The sequence below is a fragment of the Pseudopipra pipra genome, chromosome 4 (genome assembly GCF_036250125.1).
Source record: "Pseudopipra pipra isolate bDixPip1 chromosome 4, bDixPip1.hap1, whole genome shotgun sequence".
NCBI classification, from domain to species: Eukaryota; Metazoa; Chordata; class Aves; order Passeriformes; family Pipridae; genus Pseudopipra; species Pseudopipra pipra.
This window is the reverse complement of record NC_087552.1, coordinates 49,477,403-49,500,480: the sequence shown is the minus strand read 5'-3', so window position 1 is coordinate 49,500,480 and position 23,078 is coordinate 49,477,403. Positions and strand designations below refer to the sequence as shown.

The window sequence follows — 23,078 nt, the reverse complement described above, 5'->3', positions numbered from 1 at the left end:
CAGAAACATCCTTCTAAATAAGACTCTTAATGTTTTCCATCAGGGGCTATCCAATATCCTCTGTGCGTCCATTCCAGAGCTAGCAGGTATTGCAGCACTAAGTCTCCCCCATCTTGTCCTCCCTCTAACACCACAGACCTCTGTCCCTCCAAACACATGCAGGGTAACCACAGGGACCAGGATTAAGCCTATAATGTCTGAAAGCGAAAAATCCAGGATAAACCATTTATTGCTGTGAACTGTAATACATACAGTAAACATGAGCAAACAATAAAAACACTAAAGCTTAAAGAAATTTAGTGTTAATAAACACTCAGCTTCAGACTCATGGTCAGTGCAAGTTGCTGTGGGCTGGAAAGGTTAATGCAAGCACACCATGCTATGTGTGGGAGGACAGTAACCAAACCACACACATCAGCACACTTTCAAACTAAAGATTATCACTGCTAAGCAAGATGAGAGACACAGAGAAATACTATGGTGAAAGGGAACATTCCACAGCTTCAATAGATATGAAGGATACTAACAGTCCACACACTGATAAGAATCTTTGAAATTATAACCAGATCTGTGGCAGTTTTGAGGAAGCACCACACTCATGAGAAACATACGAAAAGTTTTCAAACCAACAAACTAGAAGGACATCTCACTTGCGCAAACCAGCTCCTTTTAACTGCTCCACTGATGAGAAGTACTTTAACACCTACATTTATTATCTTTCCTTCATCTCAAAGAATTTCCCTTGCCTAAAATGCCAACTAGAGCAAAAACCTGTAGTCTGGTGGCACTTTTAAGTTCAAGCGAGATGCTCTGTCAGCATAAGCTAACTAAAACTTGTATGAAGTACACATTACTTACTATGATGGCTCTTTAATGAAGCAGTAAGCCTGCTCCAGTCAGGGCTGTCAGACTGCCCCATCATCTTCTCCCAATTCAGAGATACCTTCTCAACATTCATTGAGAAAGAATTCACAACAGTCAAACTTACTGCCACACAAGGAGAAAGAGGATAAACCACGAGTACTTGGTGGACCATTCTGATGGGCATAGTAGCTTGGGTGCTATTTTTGTGTGGTCTGTCCTATTGGTTAACTCAAGAGGAATAAATGATGCTGTTCTTTGCAGCAGCAAAGCCACTCTGCAAAGGAGTGTGTGGGGCACTTGCAGCGTGGGGCACCAGCCACCAGGCATACTGGTAAAGTGAGTCTTCCTTTCAATTGCCACTGTTCAGCTGACATTTACTGATGCATTTCAAATTTCAGTGATAAGGTGGACTCCTTGATAAACACTAAGGTTTGGTTTTCCAAACAGACACAGAGAAAGTGTAAATGCACCAATCCTTTGAAAATAAAGTCCAGAGATTTTAAACTGACTATGAAAGATACGAGGTCACTTTCAACAGAAAATGGCCAAATGAACCTAGGGTCATGCACACGTGCTGTTATTTCCACAAATGCCTCCTTGGATTTCAAACCTGCAATCCATTCAAGATGAAATTAGCAATTTGGAAAAAGTCATATTAAAACTTAGCTAACTTTTTACTGCTCAAAAATACAAAAAGCCATTCCAAATGAGATTTATTAATATTATTATTATTATTATTACTTCATGAAATACTTGATTTTCAAACAAGTAGGTTCACTTCAAAATTGCCTAATTTTGCTTATTAATTTCCTACTGATTAGTATTTTTTTTGATTTCTTGGAAGAAAATACTTCAGGAAAATGAAAAGAAGCACACCTGAAGTATTAAACTGAGCTTTCAAACCACACAAAATTGAAAAGAGATTTTCTGATTAAATACTTCAAGTTAGTGTTTCCTCTTTAGAAGACTATATGCCCTTGCTATACAACCAGATTATCCAGAGAAGTTGCACTGCAATCTATTACTCCAGCTGACACCAGTAAGAATAGTGCAGCAGTTCTCAAGAGCAAGGGCCAGTTTGTGAAAAAATGCCTACCCGCCCCCACTTTCAAATCGCCACAGTTACTACTGTCTACATAAATGTGTTTAAAGCTGGTTTGGTAAGTCTACAATGCATATTTGAGAACACTGTACATATCTTAAGTCTTTCTGACTGTAGTGTATTCAGTTTTATAGTACATCTGCATACCGAGAATAGGAAGATATTTTACTTCTTCCCTATTTTTATACATTCATGACCAGTACTCTGTGCTTGGAGACCGATTGAGTTATTTCTTACTACAGTGAACTTTTATCTTCATTACAAACGGAACCCATCACATTCAGATTTCATTAGCCACTTTTGCAGCATTAAGGAAAAAATACAGAAAATACTGTTTCTAATAATGACAGCAGCTAAACCATTAAGGGCTTCATGAAACAATATTAACACAGCTTTTTATATACTTGTAATTATTGTTAGCCCAATATTGCTCAATAGTGCAATGATGGCATTTCCCCAACAGTTACACTTACTGATTCTCAGAACTCATGACCAAAAAGAAAAAAAAAATCAAAACAAAACCAGAAAACATCCCAGCTTAAACAGAATATTCCTCTTTACTGACAGTAAAAGCTCATCTCCATGATGCTTAAGGCAAGTTTCTTCCTGATGTATCTTTATTTTCAAGCTTCTTAGCGTCCATCCTTTTAACAAACCTAAAAGTGATATTTCTTCAGTTTTTTATCCAACAGCATAATGCCCAGAAGAAATTAAACCATAAGAGCCAAGGTCCTACTGACTTCCTACACAAAGTAGGTTTCTCATTGCATCAATCATAATTGTAGAGCTTTGCACAGGTGACCTAAACCAGGACTCTCCTTCCTCAGGATTCTGTACTTTGAAATCAGTCTCGAAATTCAACCTCTTCACCAATTGTGTAGTTATGTTCCATTGATAGTTCACACACCTCCTCCATGACCTACAGTAGTGCAATATTTCTAAATGCAGAAACTATAATTCTCCTTCTCATAGCAGCAGTGCAGTTCCAGCTTCACTGTGGGCACTTTGTACCATGACAGGGAGCCTGATCTGCTTGAAAGCACATATAGAAAGATTTAAATTGGTTATGAGCAAGTTAAAACAAGATTTTAGCCTGCTGCTTGTAGTCATGTTTGAGAGATAATAATTTATTGCTCCAAGTAGGTAATATGGCACTTTGTCAGGACACAGGACAGAACAAAACAAACAATGCTTCTGTAAAGTGCAGTTTTGGTCAAAGAGCAAGTGATGCTTGACTACCAGCTGCAAAGTACAATTAAATCTCTCAGCAGTGTTTACAAGAATAATATTTGTTATGGTTGACTGCTTTCTGTTGCCATAAATGTTCCATTTCTGTCATCAGACATACCAAATATCTAATTCTGTCACCTTATTTACAATCCTGACCAGCCCCAATACTTTGAGTATTGACTAATCTGGTTAACGAGATTTAGTTTAATCTTGGTTTTAAAAAGAAGGGGTATGATTATTCATAAGCCCACAAACCCTGGGGTTTTCTTGAACTTTTTACTGAACTCCCATAGAAGTTAAAATGGAAGAAAAGAAAATACTTCAGCTTGGCCAACAACCACTCTGGGAATCATACACTTGCCTAGAGGAGCAGAACTCAGTCACTCTTGGCAGACTGCTACTACTGAAGTGATGGGATTAAAATGAGGGTGTGGGATCCTCTTGGCTTGGGATTTCCACGCTTATTTTACCAATCTGGAGTTTGAATATCGCCAAGCCCGAAATGAGATCAGTCTGTACCCATCCTTTAATTTGTCATGTCTTTAAATTCAAACAGTATTCACATTTATTTCAGCAATAAAACCCCAAGCATTCAGAGGGGAAAGAATTATTTTGATCTCTAGTAACTTTTTTCCCCTTTATATAAATTACCTCAGCCAAAATATGCATGTCTTACTGTAAATGTAAATTTAATGCCACTGTAACGGACTTTAAAAAACCCACAAACAATAACCAAACAAATGATAAAACCCCCAAACATTTTATCCATTTAAGTTGCCCAGTGACATAAAGGAATAACTACCACTGTGTCACAGAGATCTTAGTCACACAGTAATTTTTTTTTTCAAACAGAAAAAAATATTCAGTATGCCTCTCTAGGATCAGAGCTCATTATTTTCAAACAATATTGTTAATAAAATAAAATGCTGACTAATGTTTAAAAGAATCTAAAATGAGAAGAACAGTGAAAATAAAAATGGTTTTAGGCTGGAAAGTTATGTGTCATGACTGAGCCAGTCTAGCAACCTGCTGATGTCAACAATCGGAGCATCCTGTTCTCCTCCACTGCCTGGCACAGCCTCCGGTGCTTGTTAGATCCTGCACCCAGCTTATGCAGCCTGCTAACCCAGCAGAACACTAATCCAGAAAAAATAAAACCAGATCAAATATCTTTCTGCTGACCTAGTTGTGGCCTTCCAGTACCTAAAGGGAACTTTCAGGAAAAACAGAGAGAGATATTTACAAGTGACAGGACAGAGAGGAATGGATTCAAACTGAAAGAGAGTGGGTTTTAGATTAGATACTAGGAAAAAATGCTTTACTGTGAGGGTGGTGAGGCACTGGAACAGGTTGCCAAGAGAGGTTGTGGATGCCCTATCCCTGGAAGTGTTCAAGGCCAGGTTGGATGGAGTTCTGAGCAACCTGGTCTAGTGGAAGGTGTCCCTGCCCATGGCAGAGGTTGGAACAAGATGATCTTCAAGGTCCCTTCCAACCCAGGCCATTCTATGATTAGCAATATTTTTCAGAGCAGTATGGGTTCCAAGAAGTGCCAGGTCCAATTCAAGTCAATGGGGGAGGCTAGCAAGGCTAGGACATGGGTGAGATGAACCTGCCTGTTTCAGCAGCAAACTGATGGCCTAGTGTAGGTATAATATTTCAGCCCAACTGTCTGTATCTTAAACTGGAACATTTTAAGAAGTTACTGCCTCCTCAGCTGAGGGTACTATGGGCAGCCCTACTCCATCTCACTGCAAACAAAGCTGATAGTTCAAACCCCCTCTCAGACAGATCCACAAGTCAGTCTCTTGGAAAGGTATTTTAGCCAGAGGACATTAACCTGGAGAGGATCAGGAAAGCTGGAAGGGGAAAGCTGGAACTGGTAACTTCTTAAAGGGTGACAAGTAGACCTGTAAAACCTGTTTGTTAGATTTCTATTTGTTCTGAACATGAGCTGACACAAGATAAGCATGCAAGACATGTTTAAGAGCCCCCACCTCTTTATTCTCTGAGAGGGAAAGCATACATATCTCAACTCCACAGTCAGTAAAAACACACTAATTCATACTCCAGGGTTGAACAGCTGGACCCAGAGGGCAGAAAGTCTAGTTGGAGGCCCGTAACTAGCACTGTACCCCAGGGGTCCAGTCTTGTTCAATATCTTCCTTAATGACCTGGATGACGGAGCAGAGTGTACCCTCAGCAAGTTTGCTGATGACACCAAAATAGAAGTGACTGATACACCAGAGGGTCATGGTGCCATCCAGAGAGACATAAAATGCCTGAAGGGGGGGTGCAAAGAGGACAGAGACAGGCTATTTCCAGCAGTGCCCAGTGTCAGGACCAGAGCCTGTGAGCACAAACTGAAAGACAAGAGGCTCCATCTGAACATTAGGAAAACAATGGTTTTTTTACTGTGAGAGTGACCAAGTACCAGCACAGGTTGCCCAGTAAGGTTGTGAAAACTCCATCCATGGAGATATTCAACAGCCATCTGGACATAGATATTCAACTGCCAGCTGGTCCCAGGCAATCAGCTCTATGTGGCTCTGCTTGAGCAGAGGGCTTGGACCAGAGGGCCTCCAGGGGCCCCTTCCAACCCCAGCCAGTCTATGATCTTGTTCTTAATCCCTGACTGTGTCAGAGAATGGCAGCTACACCGACTGCTGTCATCCTGACAGCATGGTGAATTCAGTTCTGGTGCAACCACAAGGTCTGGCAGAGACACATGCTTAGTAAGCATTAGCTCTCTCCTGTACCCTCTTCTTTCACTAGAGGTAAAACAGCCAACACAAGAGGTTGTAGGGTTGTCTCCATTAAGTTTTATTGTTAAATGGCTTCCCAACATGTTAGTAACAGCATGTTACCCTAGCTTTTGTAGCCATTTGTGACAAATATGGAAAGGAGCCTCAGTTAAGTGGAAAATCGCACCCCCAGCACTAAGGATATGACAAGGCATGCTGGGGGCAGGTGACCTTGATGAAACTGAGTCTGGAGCTCATTTGAAAAAATGCTGGTCTGAGGATTTGCATAGTTTACACTAGTTACTTCTTGTGTAACTGAATTTACACAGAAAGTGGTAACAGGGATGAATTGTTTGTGTGGTTAAAGAGAAATTATTTCCAGCTTCACTTCAATCATTAGGTTGCATGATCCACTCTAATGGATCTCATCTCTGAGGGACTTGGTCTGCAACGCACTGCTCCTATCAAATGCTCCTCCTGTTCGAATCCAGTTAATTCCCAGATGTTAAAGTAATTGCCTTCACAGTAAACACAGCCACAAGCAACTATGATTTTTAAGTTTTTCCATCTCTTTCCCACTTAGATGAAAAATCACTGCTTTCACACTCTGGAGAAAGAAATCAGCCTTGATGACCAGCTATAAATGCTGTTTTCTGTTATTTCTGCCATCCAGGCAATGTACTACAGCTCTGAGAACCGGTTCAAATTGACTACCAGATAAGTTATCTACACCTCTGTCAACCTGCATTGTAAATAAGAGAAATGGCAGCTCACGTTCCTTCCTGCCAATGACCATTTCCCCCATCTGCTCACGACAGTATGATATACAGTAGGAAAAAAGCAAATATTATACAAAAGCAAAAAGGAACAAAGGTACTTTACATTGTAAATAAGAGAAATGGCAGCTCACGTTCCTTCCTGCCAATGACCATTTCCCCCATCTGCTCATGACAGTATGACATATAGTAGGAAAAAAGCAAATATTATAAAAAAGCAAAAAGGAACAAAGGTACTTGGTAGTATAAATCTGTGCCTCCTACCTCTGCTCGACCTTCATAATATGTTAGCATAGACTTCGTAAGTACAAAAAGCCTCTCTTTGTAGTTTAAGGGGGAAGTCCTCTTCTTCTGCTGTGATCTTTTAATCAAAATCTCTTGTAGGATGGTAGTCATATTCATTTCAGCCCCTTGTCAGCTCTCTTTCTAGCCATTGAACATCAATTCCTGTGAAGACGAGAGGAATAAATCATTACATCTCTGGAGGATCACAGAGCTGGAGATTTCTGTAGTAAAAAGAGCTTCTACTTGTAAATGAAACTGCCTGAATATACAGAAAGCTGGAGCTCATTGTCAGCATCTGGAAGTTTACAGAAGTTAATTATTAGACAAAAAAGTTCAGGCTTTGCTCAGCTGAGGTCTGAACTAGCGCATTCCCAGGAAGCCAAAAGCTGTACGTGACTGGGATGAAATAAGGTACACTGCAGCCTATGTCACAGAAAATATGGGTGAGAAGAGTTCTATATATAAAATTGAAGATCATAGAGTATCCTGAGCTAGAAGAGACCCACAAGGATCATCAAAGTCAAGCTTCTGGCCCTGCACAGGACAGCCTCAAGATCATACCATGTGCCTGAGAGTATTATCAAAACACTTCTGGAACTCAGACAGGTTTGCTGCTGTGACCACTTCCCTGGGGAGCCTGTTCCAGTACCCAATCACCCTTGGGGTGAAGAACCTCTTTCTAATACCCAGCCTAAACCTCCCCCAACACAACTTCAGACCATTCCCTTGGGTTCAGTCACTGGTCACCACAGAGAAGAGATCAGTGCCTGTCCCTCCTCTTCCGCTCATAAGGAAGCTGTGACTGCAATGAGGTGTCCCACCAGTCTCCTCCAGGCTGAACAGACCAAGTGCCCTCAGCCACTCCTCATATGGCTTCCCCTCAAGGCCCTTCACTGTCTTTATTGCCCTCCTTTGGATGCTCTCTAACAGCTTAATATCTTTCTTATATTGTGGAGCCCAAAACTGCACACAATGTTCAAGGTGAGGTTGCACCAGTGCAGAGCAGAGCGGGACAATCCCCTCCCTCGACCAGCTGGTGATGCTTTGCCTGATGTCCCCCAGGACAGGGTTGGCCCTCCTGGCTGCCAGGGCACTGCTGACTAATGTTAAACTTGCCATCGACCAGGACCCCCAGGTCCCTTTCCACAATGCTGCTTTCCAGCCTCTCATTCCCCAGCCTGTATGTACATGCAGGGTTGCCTCATCCCAGGTGCAGAATCTGGCACTTGTCTTTGTTAAAACTTCATATAGGGGCGATTGCCCTGTCCTCTCATTTGTCAAGGTCTCTCTGCAGGGCCTCTCTGCCTTCAACAGCTCCTCCCAATTTAGCATCATTGGCAAACATTCTTACTATACTTTCCAGTTCTGCATCCAAGTCATTTATGAAGATGTTGAAGAGCACTGGGCCTAAGATGAAGCCCTGGAGAACTCCACTAGTGACTGGTCATCAGCCTGACATAACCCCATTTACTATAAGCCTTTGAGCCCGAGATGCATCAGTACAGTAATTTTGAAAACTCACTCCAATTATTAAAGAAAATTTTCAGACACAAATGGTAGTTTAGAAGCCGTCAATTTAAAAACAAAGAACAAAATTTTATTTTTCAAAAAACGTTAAGGATATGCCCTCCATCTTCTGTTTAGAAAGACTTCATGCTGACCATCAAAATCAAGTAATTTACTTCTGATGGTTTTGGTCGCTCAGTAACGTCAAGATGCTTTGAAGTTCTACAGCATGACTGATACCCGTAGCACAGACGTAGGAGTAAAAAAAAAAAAAAAATCTCACCCACAGTTACTTTGTTTGCAAATCTGGCTACAGGGTCCTGCCAGAGACATTGTCAGGCAATCTCTCTGTTCTTTGCAATGATGCCAGCTTAGACACAGCCAACCTTCTACCTCACCTGCTCACCGCCGCCCTGTTGTGCCACCCTGCCTTGTGCTGGTGCAAGCGTTCCTCCCACTGGGCTGGGAAGCAAGCTAGGGAAGGGATCCAACCAGACATTTCATCATGCAGCACAGACAGCTGCCTGCATGGACTCATCAAATGAGGTGGCACAGAGGCAGGAATGAAAGGTGTGGGAGAGCCTGTGGAGAAGCTGTTCCAGAAATCCTTTTCTCCCTTTCCCTTTTTTTCGCTTTCTGCCAGCCCTGCCCATGGCACCACCTGGCTAAGCTCTCATATCCCATACTCCTGTCATTTCAACAGCTGGATGTAGTTGTTCCCTGCTTTAAAATATCCTTTTCTTTTCAATGAATATCTCTGCATACGCTAAAAAAAATTACTCTGCAGTTTACATGGAACCATAAAATAAGACCAGGTTAGGATGCATAAGTAAAAGACTATAATTGGACTGGAAATTGTGATTGCTATCAATAATCTCTTTGTTATTTCTCTTCTTTTGATATGTATACACACATACATTTTGTTGGTCACATCATACTGCTGGGAAGAAGGCAAGATCTTTTTTAATAGTAATCGTCTTGAATATATTCTGTAACTACTAAAGCTGTCCAATTCTGATTTATTGCCCTTCTAAAAATAAATTGTCAATCTTAAAGGTAATTGTGGAAGGAAGAATACTACCACAAACTGAAAATACAAATACTGTTCAAAAAACTAAAAGTCAGTATTAACTTTCACACTAGCTTAATGCACACAAAACTTTAAGGGTTCCCATCACAGGCTCTCCTACTCAAAACAATTATTCTGTTCTCCATAGTAAAAATTCTCCATTGGCACTTAAGAAAAAAATAATTATTATTCATCTTAGAAACTGTGATCTCAGAGATCCCTAGACTGTTGCACTGGAGAGCACAAGAGGGATGCAAAATTAACTATGATTTCTCAATACTGATAATGCTAAAATATTTTATTTCCCATCAGTCCTCTTTGGTCACATTAACATTACACAAGAGAAAAGAAATCCTTTTGACAAAATTGGGGTTAAAAAATAAAAATACCAACAATGTAATTGGTCAATGTCTGCACCAGGTTGCTACACTGAATTAGCCCTGCTATGGAGATCTCAGCAGATTAGAACCAGTTTCCTAGGTCACAAGATCAGCCTTTGAATCTGCATTTGGTCACAGAAAGCTGTTTTGTTTGAGGTTATTTCCAAGTCAGTGGCTCCAGACACATTTCTGTTTCAATAAATAAGGCTCAGGACAACTGCACCCCCACTCATTATTCTGGAAGTTCTTTTCCAAAATTCCAATATTCCATTAAGAAGCCCCTGTAACAGTCACCCTTGCCACCTATCAAATCCATATGTCACTGCTTTTCTTCAATACAGCTTTAGACATTTTCTGCACACTTCCTCCCCAAACACTCCATTGTTCCCAGACATCCCTCAGAACATGAAGCTGTTTGCGTGACACATTGTTATCTTGTTATAAACAGCTGTGAGAATTTCATGCTGACACCCATATAAACTTTTAACAGTATGACTTCTGCCAAGAACTTGCCCTGTTCCCTGCCAACCTTAGCTACATGATAACAAACATGATCTAATTTGCAGAGATGTTGAAGACTCAGAATTATGACTGAAATCAGAAAGAGTTACAGATTCTCAGCTTTTTTTTAGGGTGGGAAAACATTCTCAACTTTAAGTGTCGAAATACATGCATCAACTTGCACTATCTTCACATTATACAAATATTCGCCTATAGAGCCATGAAGTCACCACACACCTCTCTTAAAACAAATGAAAACAACTGTTCATATAAATCTGATAGGTCAATATTGGTCAAGGTGCACAAAGTACATTTTCATTTGTACACAGAGCTTCTTATGCATGTCAGCTTTCCCAGTTTTCACTAGGGAAAATTGAGGCACTAAGTGATGTGGTAAGCTCAGGTGTTTCAACATTACCCATATATCTTCTGGTTCCCACTCCCAGCTCCTGGATTGTGTTTGTTTATTGAAACAATTAGTCACCGTAAGCTGGTTGGATGGTAAGCACCTGCAACATTCGAACAGTTCAATAAATGTATGAAAGTCCCAGTGGAAGTTCTAGTAAATAGAAAAGAGAAAGTGCATCCCAATCTGACCAGGGCTTCTCTGATCCAAATATAATAAGGTATTGTCACTTTTCATGGCACAAAGCTTTGTATCACACATAGTCACGGAGGAGTTCACAAGAAAAAAGGCACTCTGGAAAACACACACCACAACAGCCATAAAACAAACACCAACAGGAAACATTTGTTTGTGGCTCAAAACAAAAATAAAATCAAGGTGTAACTGTTTTCTGAGTTTCAACAGCTCATTAGTAATACTATCATTTCCCCAGGAATTTGGGTCCTTTAGTGCAAAGTCTTATACTAAGCTGATGAGCATTCAAGATGCCCATTCTAACAAGTCAACATCCTCAGCTTTCTGACTTGGGTTTCATGCATCCTGCACAATAGCTTTTTTCAGATTTGGGACACATCAATTCAAACCAGTAGCAATTCCAGATCTGTATATTTAACATTGAAAACTTATATTCTGGGGCAGTACATTAATAAAAATTATACATTATTCACTAATTCAATTTTTAAAAGTATCAAAATGTCGATTTTAAATACACAGGTGGTGCCTTGTAATTCTGACTCAAATATGTAAGTCTTTCAGAATATTTTTTCCTCCTTCATTTAAATTAATTCAGATAAGTTTGCTGATCAAGGTCATACTGTGTCCCTGCAAATGGCTGCAGTGGGGTAAGTGAACAGGCAACATGAGCTGCTCTGGGTAGAGAGCAGAAACAGTGCAGACAGAAGGAAGAAGAAAAGGAGAACTCCTTACCCTGTTTTTTCTGATGGAGCTTCTGTTGCTTTATCACGAAACTACAAACTGAGTTACATGTGAATATTTACGTACATAAGTATTCAGCACAGGCTTATTTGAATAATTACTACTCAGTGTAAGCAAGGGTTGCAAAATATACTCTTGTGTTGTGTTTTTGCCCTACATTTAAGGTTGCAAATTCAAACTCCAAAAAAATAAAATACAACTGTTATTAATGCCTATTTGAAAAGTAAATTTCACAGAAATACAAATACAAAAGAAATATAATTTAGCAAAATCTGTCATAATTTTAAAATTCAAATTGAGGGGGAAAATACTATCATGATATTTCGAACATATCATTTGCCAGAAAAAGCAGAAGTAAAAAAAAAAACAACTTATATTTACTTTTTTCTCCTTTTTTTTTTTAACAGCAGACTCTCAGAAACCAAACAAACTTCTATCATATGCAAGTTTGGATTTTTTTTAATTGAGAGAAATGCAATTTTGGGGTACTATTTTCTAATAAATTTCAAAATTATACCCAAAGGTTTGCAAAACCTTAGTCTCTTTTTGAAAATCAGCCAAACAATAACTGGCTAATTTTATATCTAAGCAAACCCTACAAAAATTAGATTCATATTTGCCTGCACTAAATTTAGATTAAAAAGTAAACAGGCTAAGGGGCAACTCAGTGACAACTCTGACTGAAGATTCTGAGATAACCACATGATGTTGCAAAATATCCTTTATTCAGCAGAAACGTACTCATGTAAGCACACAGAAGGAGTATTTTACTGCAACTAGAACCAGTTTTCCAAAATTCCTTGGAAAGAGGCTCACTACATTTTACAAAATACAAGCATTTGTTTCCTTTCAGCATTCTAACTTATGTACTTGGGGTAAGCAGAGAAAACAATGAAGAAAAATGATGGTCCCTCTTAGATAGGGTCAGTTGGCATCAAGGTGGTTCATCACACCAAACTGGAGGATCAACTCATCAACCATCGCAAAAGACAAGTAGAGCCTAAGTGTACAGAACAGCTCAGGAAAAGAGGTAAGAGCACCAAAAGGATTTCTTTCCCCTTACAGTGATGATTTAGGAGAATGACATGTACATGTCTCCAAATCATTTATAAACTCAGCTATTGCTCTTTACTTGGATTTCCTGTAAGCAGTACACTCCAATTACTACATTATCCTTTCACAGCTTTATAGTGCACCTTCTTCCTGAATAAATTATTTAGGAAAGGAACCTCTGCTTTATGAAACAAAAATTACATTATTACCATCCATGATATAGAAAATATGTTGACATGGGCATTTTTTTCTTTAAATTATTTAGCAATAACTTTGAGTTAGCAACCAAATAATGGGATACCATACAAAGGATGGAATGATCAATTTTCACTATCTTCATCAACTTCTTGTATTTTTATTCATTCCTCTAGAGCCCAGTACTCATAGCTTTTCTTATTTCTTCCACATAAAGCTCTGTAATATCTATAAACTTGCATTGACTATTTTGCCTTCATTTTATATCATTTGTAATGTTCTTTGCTGCAAGACAATAAAGCTGAAAGTTAGTTTGGGACACATGAAAGCAAGGCACAAAAAAAGACTTTGAAACATCAATATTTGACATTAACCCTTAAAAAGGAGATGGTAGACTTTACCAGGTACAAACTTTGTGGACCAGGTTTATTTTATTCTAAATACGGTGTATAAAGCAGAGTGGAAACGGCAGACTTAATTTTCTGATGACATTCAGCAGCTCTTGCCCTCTGTGGTGCCATCACCAAGGATGCTGCAAGGAATTTGAGCTGGCCAGATGAGGCAGAGCACAAAGAGATTTGCTTCTTCACTTGTGCAGCATAAAGGTCTGGTGAAGAATATTGGTTTGGTTTACTCGTACAAATACAACTGACACTCAGCTGACAGAGAAGTGGTAAAAGATAAAGTAAGAACAGGAAGGGAAGGTCAGGGTCTGAACTGGGAAGAGACATATGGTATACCATATATATATATGGTCCCCCTTACATGTTTATGTACCTTCGAAAGGAAACAGTCCTCTTTATTCCGGCAAGTTTTTTTCAAAGTAGTGTCAGAGAGGGAAACGGAAGAACTATCTCCAAACTGGCATGGCATTGGTTTGGAGGAGCAGAAGCTCCAGAAGAGCAGTCTAGATACTTCGCTTCTACGCAGACCAAGGCTCCTCCACCAGTACCCCGCTGGCCTGTGGGACTGGGTGGACTTTTAATAAAGCAGAGCTGCTGCTTCAGCCTTTTTTCCAAAAATCCCCTGCCGATAAGAAGGGAAGAGAAACAGTAACACCCACTTACTAAAGAAACAGGCAAAGATGAAATTGGCAAAGGAAATGGGCGATGCTTGTGCTAAAGCTTTTCCTAATTCTCCAGGAAGCCAGAGGTTTAGAGGGCTGGAAAAATAAAAGCTCTATTAAATCAGAGGTTGAACTAACTCTCTTTAGGAACCCTAAAGCTCACCATCAAGTAGGAGGACAATTGCTATTGTACACAAAACTGTAAATCTGAGCAAAACAAATCACATCTATGGGGAAGAAAAATATAAAAAGGAAAGAGATCAACAGTGCCTGAGGGTATCCTTCTTTTTAACTATAGTAAAGGAGTCCATTTAATTCACTTTCTTCACAATTTGAGTTAGTTTTTTCAAATGTTATACAATCTCAGGTGAGCATGTGATCTATTACACAAAAAATAAGCTTAATTTATTTTAGTATTCAAGACACTCTTTTGACATGGTCTAACTAAAAGACTGTAATACATACAAATTGTGACTGGCTTTATACACAGGGAATGACTAATACTTCCTCAGTTACTTCTTTTTCCAAACACTCCAAGAACTTTTTTTCCCCTAAACAACTACTTGTTCTCCAGTTACTAAAGAACTACTTGTTCTCCACCCTCTAGACTGCATGGAAGCTGCCCAGTAAGAAATACTCCAATAATAAACTGGGGAATTTCTATTGAAGAAAAAGCTGTGAAGACGACTCAGATGATGAAGTACTGGCCACATCTCACGTTGATTAATGGATATATTTACCCTCAAAGTCTTCATTTTTAGGTAGTATTATAAGGTCACTTGATAAGTGTTGCTTTTTCGCACCTACTGAGCAACTGACCAGCCCCAACAGACAGTGCTGATATATCTGAAGTTACAGGTCAGAACCCAAGGCAGTAAGTGGGAACAGGAAATACTGCAAGTTCCCATTTGTCAAGTTTCCCCTATATCGTTTTCACCAGGATATGTTCCCTCCGCTACAAAACAAGGACAAGAGACTGAACACAAAATAAATGACCATTCACGTTTCAGCTGAGATGTTGTACTACTGTTCCCACAGCTGGCAAAGCAGTGGCGTTAGCAAGGTCAGCATTCTTATCTTATGATTCCAGAGTCTCTTACCCTGTTATGTGGATTGATTTTGGCTGGGGTAGAGTTAAGTTTCTTCACAATGGCTAATATGGGGCTATGTTTTGAAATTGTGCTGATCACAGGGTTGATAATATAGAGATGGCTTTATTATTGCTGAGCAGTTTTAGGACAGAGCCAAGGCCTTTTTTGCTTTTTGTACTGCAACATTGGTGAGGAGGCTGGAGGTGTATGGGAAGCTGGGAGGAGACATAGCCGGATCAGCTGACCCCAACTTACCAAAGGGATATTCTGTACCATATAGCATCAGGCTCCGTATATAAAGTGGGAGAAAGAAGGAGGAAGGGGGGACGTTTGGAGTTATGACTTTTGTCTTCCCAAGAAACTGTTATGCATGATGGGGCCCAGCTTTCCTGGGAATGGCTGAACACCTGCCTGTGCATGGGAAGTAGTTAAAGAATTCCTTGCTTTTACTTGCATTTCAGCCACTTACTAATAAAGTTTCCACATACAGGACTGAAAAGCCAGGCTATGACCTTAAAGAATTTTTTTTTCACATACAGTGCAGCCTAAGCAACAGGGAATACCAAAGGACTTTACTTCACTCACGTCAAAATATAAGTATTAATTCAGGGGAAAAGTTTCTTACTGAATCTGTAAATAAACACAACTGAGACAGTGCTGTAGTCTCATATTCTCCCTTTCCTCTTGCTAATGGAAGGTAGTGAGCATCTCTAGCAAAGCAGTTTGTTACTCTGCTCTCCATGATGTCAGTTCTCAGATGTTGAGCTGTTTCAACTGTTGTGAGTTAAACAGGGAATGAGGGCACTTATCAGGTGTCACAAGACATTTATTGTCTCAAGGAACAACATTCAGCTTTAAGTCTTTGAGACATGCAATGTGGTCATTAATGCTTCATGGTATATAACTCCACTCTGGTTACTTACAGTGAGACATAAGGATATTACAGAAGAGGCATCACCAGAAATTGGGCTGCCACAATCTACTCCTGTTGAGGTCAAAATCACAAGGAGTAAAGTTAAGGCACTGCAAAGGTAAGATAAGACAGTCCTTTACAGCTAGGTCTCAGGTTTTCATGGGGAGTATCGGCATCACACTGACTTTCAGATTAATTTCAGCTTAAAAGATGCAGAAAAGTACTAAACAAAATTGAGGGAATTTTGCTGCTTGCCCATTACTTTTTTTTTTTTTAATCAGAGACCTGCAAGCCCCTTCATGCTTGGTGAGAGTGCCCTGGTAGGAAGAGAAAGCCACTGTGGCGACAGAGGAGCCATTTGCAGCCCCTGACACAGAACGAGGGCCCTCTTCTCACTGCTCTCACACCCCACAGCCTTTCACCTGTCATTCCCCCAAAGTTCCCAGTGATAAAACAGACTCCCACAGGGTCACACAATCCAAAGTGGGTGAGGCCCCCTCTCTTCTGCTCCTCCCACCATGCCACTAGGAATTGATCTGATTTGCAACTTCACCTGGAAAGAGATGCTCATAACTGGGGAGAGGAGGCAGGGAAAACACATACAGTTATTCTTTCTGCCAGGATATGGAGCTTGAGCCTGTGATATAGGACACCCTGTAATTCACAAGACAAGAAGCAACCTCGAATACATTAAGAATTTATGTATTATGATTATCTCACCTACCTCATAGGCTAGCACAGCAAACCTGATAAGATTTGTGCACAGGGCTGCCTAGGACAGATTTACAACATTCAGCTAAAACAAAAGGTTATTAGATATCACCTGGGGCTGATGGCAAGTTATGTGGCTATCTTGTGGAGAAGAAAAAAAAAACAACAAGATCCTTTTTTTGTTTAATAAACAAAAATGGTCAGGAATTTGTCCCAGTCTAACATAAAGTGTGCTCACTCAAAGGGTAGGGTCCCAGTCTCCTGCCCAGATGCTGCTTCCTTTACCACCCAAAGCCATTTTTTGCTGCCCCACATTCAGGTGGAAACAAGGCCTAGATCTTAAAAGTTAGTCAGATCACAGCTTGTAATAGGCACAGGGCTGAACAAAAACCCTCCTGACAGGAAACTCAGCTGTGACCTACTTGAGCATACATGAAGTTATACCCTATGGGTGGCAAAGTGGCACCCATTCACAGATCTGCATGAATGAGGAAAAGCAAGAGTGCCAAGAAAGAGTTTGCCCAGGTCCCACATACCTCAGCACACTACAGGTTTTTTTCTTCTTTTTCCCGCATTTGTTTAATGTTGCACAGGATTTTTACCTTAAGAGCTGAAATAGGGTAGCCCAGTTGGCAGCCTGGTGCTTTGCCTAAGAAGAGGAGTTGTGACTGCAAACATGGCCAAACACTTCTTCCAGTCACCAGGAGCTGATTTACAAGGCTGGCCTCAGCAGATGGGGAACAGCTCTTGTACATCGGCTGTCGGCCAGGCTCAGATTCTCTCAGAGCAACTCCTGTCTCTGCAGCAGGCCCTGGAAAACCATGTCTCCTGCCCACCATACCAAGGCTGGACCACACCAAGCTAGCCATGATCTTCACTGAACCACTCAGACTACAGAACAGTCATCCAACCAAGATGTATCTTTTCAGCAATATCTTTTTTCTCCTAAATGTTTGAGTACTGTCAAAACCAAAGACTGCTCCTAGCTGATGTTGTTCTTCCTAAGAAAGGTAAACTTGCCCATGATGGACAGATCTACTTCCAGGAGTCTTTTTCCCAAGATCCCATCTGAACACAGTGGCCACTTCACAGTGCTTGCAAGGAACAGATCTCTCCTTACTCCAGCCCACCTCTATGCCCAGGAAGTTGCAAAAACCTTCTCCCCTCCCTGCAAAGCACCTCCTACAATGCAACTCATCTTCCCACATGTCAGAAATTATCTATCTGTTTTTCAAAGTTTTATCTCACATGGTATTTTCCCTCACTCTGAATCACAGCCCGTGTGCCTCAGCTGGGGCAGGGGATGACTGAGAACTGCCAGCACTGTAATGGCCACGGGGCAGTGGTGAGTCACAAGCCTCTGCTCCCCAGTTCCTCTTCTATCTCACCAGACAAAAGGAATATGTGTCCACCCAAACATTAGTTTCCCTCAAATTGCACAACGCTTGCTTTCCTAATGCTTTTTCCTTTAGAAAATACACTTAGAAAAAAAGACCAGAAGCAGGAGAGCAGAATGCTCCTCTGCCTAACAGGTAGCAGAGTAAACTCATGATTTGTCTTTAGAAGTAACACCCTCTTAACAAAAATACTTTCTTGAGACCCAATTGACCATTTGTTGAAACACAGGTGCAATTTCATTGGTTTCTAGAGAGTTGTGCCCCCATTGTATCAGTATATCTCTAATGCCTAGTGCTAGCATGAGGCCCTAGCCAGGATAATGAGGGTAAATTGAGCTGATACCTCTGCAATGGGAAGGAGATCAGTCAGGATGCAGTTGATGTAGTGAGAGTCTTTCCCTTGCATTTTGCATAATGGAAGAAACTATGGGTATCCACAGGTCATTTAATGAACATCATCATTCTAATTTCCATGGTGCAAAAACAGACTGATCATTCCTGACAATTTTTAGCCAAGGTATTGATAATTGTGTGGAAATAGATGCATCTATATAATAATAAAAATATAGGTAGCACAAATCCAAAAATATATGATACATGTACTTCAGGAGCACATACGTGCTTTAAAACATAAAAAATCTAACACCTCAGGCCTTCTTCACCATGCCAACCTGTACTCCACTCTGTCCAAGTACTGCTTTCCATATCTTTCATTTTTTATTGTGGTATTTCCTTATCCTCCTTCTGCAGGAGAGCCATTGTAGACTGCTACAACTGATTTTTTTGCATACACAAACCTGCCCTCTTTTAAAGCACAGTTCCAAGTTCAGCAGTGAATAGGTAATAGTTTAATGAAAAAAATTCAAACCATGCAAAAGTAGAAAAACACCTCAGACATCAAAGGTTAACAAAAGCTAAATATTATTTTCCATGATCTTTGCATTGACAGCAGGCAGCACAGACTTCTATTGTTTAAAAAACAGAACATGTTTTGCATATTTGAGGTATAAATATTTGTATGAAACTTACACCATCGCACCTTATCTTCTGTATGCAGTTTATAAGCTAACACAACACAGAGGGAATTAAATCTACAAGAGGTTTCACTTCCATTTGGTGGAGGGGAACATTCTTGATGCTTCCAAGCGATTTTGTAGAAGTAACCACTTCCCAGTTATTTTAATTTTAATTACAGGATATCATACTATCACCGCATATCTGAATACAATGTTGTTTCAGGGCAAAATGAAAAAATATGGAGCTGATATTGTTTTATCAGCTCTATTATTTTTCTCTCTTTTTATCCATTGTAGGCAGTCAGCCAGGTTACTGGATACATTGCAATGCAAAATCCAGAATGCCTACAGCTAAGAATTAAAATGTGACTTAATTTAGGACATAGTTCTAGCTGCCTCACAATCAATAAATTAAAAAAGATTTCAAAGACTTTAAAATTCTATATTAACATTCAAAAAAAAAAAAGTGGCACTCCTATAAATTTTGAAGGGCTAATAAAATCAGGTCTTGCAGCTGAGAACTAGAGTTCCTTCAAGACAGAGAGCTAACTGGCAGTATGTTTTTGATTTTCACACCTTCGACATTACCTTATTAAAACAAAAAAGGTGCCAAATATAACCATACTGCTCTGTTTTCAGTGGTTTCAGCAGACAAGCTCACATAGAAATCATTTGGTTCAAAACAATCCTAATATTCATTCAGAAATTTAGAGGAATGTGTAAAGCACCCTTTCATCAAGGACTAAATGCAGAGATAAATGTGATTATTTTATGATAAGACGTAATTTCTCAGTAAATAAAACACATAAAATAAAACCTAGAGAAACATGAAGACTACTAGAGGAGATTCTGACAGCAACTGGGCTCTTTCCTGCTGCAGTCTCCTTAAAAACCATAACCACCAAATGGCTACGAGTAACACCCTGTGCTACCTCCCCACCTACAAGTGCAGTACCCAGGAAACAAGACCAGGACACCTGAAGGGCCTCTTCTGCACAGGTGGCATGATCCGAGCAGCACAGCTGGTGTGCCAAAAGGTAAGAGGAGCACGTGCAAAGTCACTCCGGGCACCCTGTCAAGTTAACTGGGAGCTTGTTTGTATGTGTGCTGCTTTTGATTGCCCAAAATACTCTAAACATTTATATAACAGCAGTAAGTAATAACCCATTTTCCAGTCACTGGAGGGTTCTGAGAAATTAAATGAAACTTCACCCTCTATCAAAGGTGGGACAGTCAGATAAGGTACCAGCAACATTTACTCTAAAATAAAAACATATGCTCCAGAAGCAAGTACGCACAACACACCTTTTTATCTGCATTTCTGCTACAGTCAGTTTTTCCATCTGCACAAGCTACGGTCTCGCTTATTTGACTCATAAAACAATCCTAAGTATTTCAGATTAACATTTGTCACAGTAAGGTATCCATCTATCCTTCCAAGCAGGGAGCTTGTGGCCATGCCTACTCTAAAAGCTTAGTTTACAGCTCAAATAATTACTGGTTCCAAGTTACAGGGATGCAGAAAGGAAGGCTGCAGAAAAGCACCATGCGAGTCCAGTCACTTACTGCACAAGCAGCAGGTATGCTGTATCCCAGCACACTGTAAGAGCATTCACCGCCAAGAAAGGATAACCTCGCTGTTGGATAGAAAGCAGGGGGCATTATTAGGATGACTGAACTCAAACACAAGGCAACTTTTGCCTTGAGATGAGGCGGAACAGTCTTAGTAGAGCACAGTGGTTACATGGATGTAAGGAAAGAGAGAAGAAAGTCACATCAAGAAGGAAATACTCAGCAATGTTGGCTTTCAAATGCGTTTGATAGCCTAGATAACAACCCTTATATTACACAAATTACAGCAATTTTAAGCAAAGGTTTAAAAGGCAGCTTTTGTCATTGCTCCCGCTTACAGGTCCCAGTGACACCTCGACGTCGAGGAAGCGGTCCCTCTGCTCTTGTGGCGCCCACACTTTTGAAGTCGCAAACAGCGGTCGCTGCAGGGTGGGCTCCGTGATCCGGCACCCCCCGAGACAGGTCCCTGTGAGCGCGGAGGAAGGAACGGCCCCTCTGCCTTGCGAGGAGCGCCCGCTGCCCGGCAGCCCCGGCTCTGCCTTACCTGGCTGTCCCGCCCGCCGCCGCGGAAGGAGCCCTGGCGCCGGCGGCGTGGAGGGAGGCGGAAGGAGGGAGGGAGGCAGGCACCGCAGTGCCCCACTCCGGCTCGGGAAGGCACCTCCTCTTTGTCCTCCTCGCCGTCCCGCCGAGCGCGGCTCCCCGCGGGGCAGCGGCGGAGGAAGCGGCGGGGGCGGCTCCTGCGCGGGCCCCGCTCCCCCCCGGGCGGCACCGCCGTCCAGGGCGCCCTCCGCGGGCGGGGCAGGTGCAGCACGGCGAGAAGCTCGAGTGAGAAGGTGTCTCACATCCAACGCAGCCGGCGGAAGCTGCCCGGAATCGTGTCGGTGAAGTACAAGAAAAAGGCAAATTACACAGCTCAGTTGCAAACTCTCCCCCAAAATGTAGGTGCTTGGCACCAGCTGGCTTTAAATTGTGCATAAGCGGTGCTTCGGTCAGACATTTCTCGTTCCAAACCGCAGTGAGTGTGAGCGCTCGCGGGGCTGCGGGCTGGGCTGTAGGGAGGCGGTGGGCACAGCACTCCCCCATCCCGAGTGGGCTGTTCACCCCAAGGCTGCTCTTCTTTAATGCCCTTCACAGATCTGCTCTTGCCCCGGTGGCCCCCGGGGTGACAATGCCTTCCTTCATAATTATCCATACATAAGAGTAGCATCCAGCCACCCCAAACCTCAGACACTCATCTACAGCCAGAATAACTGAAGTGGCTTTTTGGACCCATCAGGTGCCTAGGTTGAACTTCAGACTTCAGGGTCTGTATGAGATGTTGCGCAGGCTGTCTTTTTTACCTCCTTCTTTTCGCCCAGCCTGACCTATAGAAATTGTCACTCTGCAAAACCTCATTGAGAGTAATGTAAAGTTCATTGGAAATACATCTCTCACATTTCTAATTGTTAGTCTAGAGGAAAGCAAGCAGAGTCTATACTGCTTGCAAGCAAATTGTTTTGTTGTGACTAGTGTGTAATAGCTGGATCAACACAGATGTCTTTCTGTTCAGCTTGGAGGAAATGACTTACAGAGTCTTTGTTTTCACTTGGGAGATTTCCTCCAACTTAGCTTTTGGCAGTGTGACCACATCTCCTATGCCTGTCACACTACTTGTGAGCCCTGGGAGTCACAGGGCTGAATCCCTAGTGTGTGGGGCCTCTCTGGTGTAAACACACAGGCAGTCTCCCTGCAGCCACTTCATGATGACCAGTAGCACCAGCCCTGTCTCACCACCCTCCCTCCCCTCTATATCCACACACTTGTTGTAGCACACACACAGGTGTCCATGCAGACCTCCTTACCCACTGCTACTGATGCAGTCAGTTTTGCAAAACACGCAACTATTGTTTCATTTTTCAAGCAATGGCAGATACAGCTTTCCTCACCCTGTCTGCTGCTCCTGTGGCACAGGGAAAAGGCAATAAAACTGAACAGTTGCTTAAGGAGGGACCTTAAATAGCTTTACCCCATAAGTTGGCATTTCTGAGCTCTAGGAAGAACTGTTGTCTAGCGGAGAGCTAGATGTCATTATGTGTTATACTACAATGTGACAACCAGCAGCAGCTACATTATTCCTGAGACTTCACTCCAGAGCTGCAGTAGCAGCAAAGGGAAAGCAGAGCACATCTCAGTGGTCCAAAGCATGTGCTATTGCCATGCTGAAGGTATCCTTCTTACAAATACTGATCTGGGGATAAACACTTAGGTGTTGATTGGTCAACTAACAGA

The 23,078-nt window shown here is 41.4% G+C and overlaps 1 protein-coding gene across 6 annotated transcripts in view; it reads right to left on the bottom strand.

The window, feature by feature from the left end:
* Positions 1-21,498, bottom strand: part of TEC (tec protein tyrosine kinase) — a 45,754-nt gene extending 24,256 nt beyond the window's left edge. The window contains exons 1-3 of one of the 6 annotated variants that reach the window (XM_064652879.1): positions 11,788-11,973; positions 10,873-10,963; positions 6,978-7,160 (exon numbers count right to left, since the gene is read on the bottom strand). In XM_064652879.1, the coding sequence (XP_064508949.1) occupies positions 6,978-7,115 (138 nt within the window). In that variant the 5' untranslated portion in view covers positions 7,116-7,160; positions 10,873-10,963; positions 11,788-11,973. Of the gene's footprint in view, positions 1-6,977; positions 7,161-10,872; positions 11,974-20,736; positions 21,129-21,148; positions 21,324-21,354 lie in introns of those variants that run through there. The other 5 variants (XM_064652877.1, XM_064652880.1, XM_064652881.1 and 2 more) reach the window with 5 other exon arrangements.
* Positions 21,499-23,078: the final 1,580 nt, after the last annotated feature.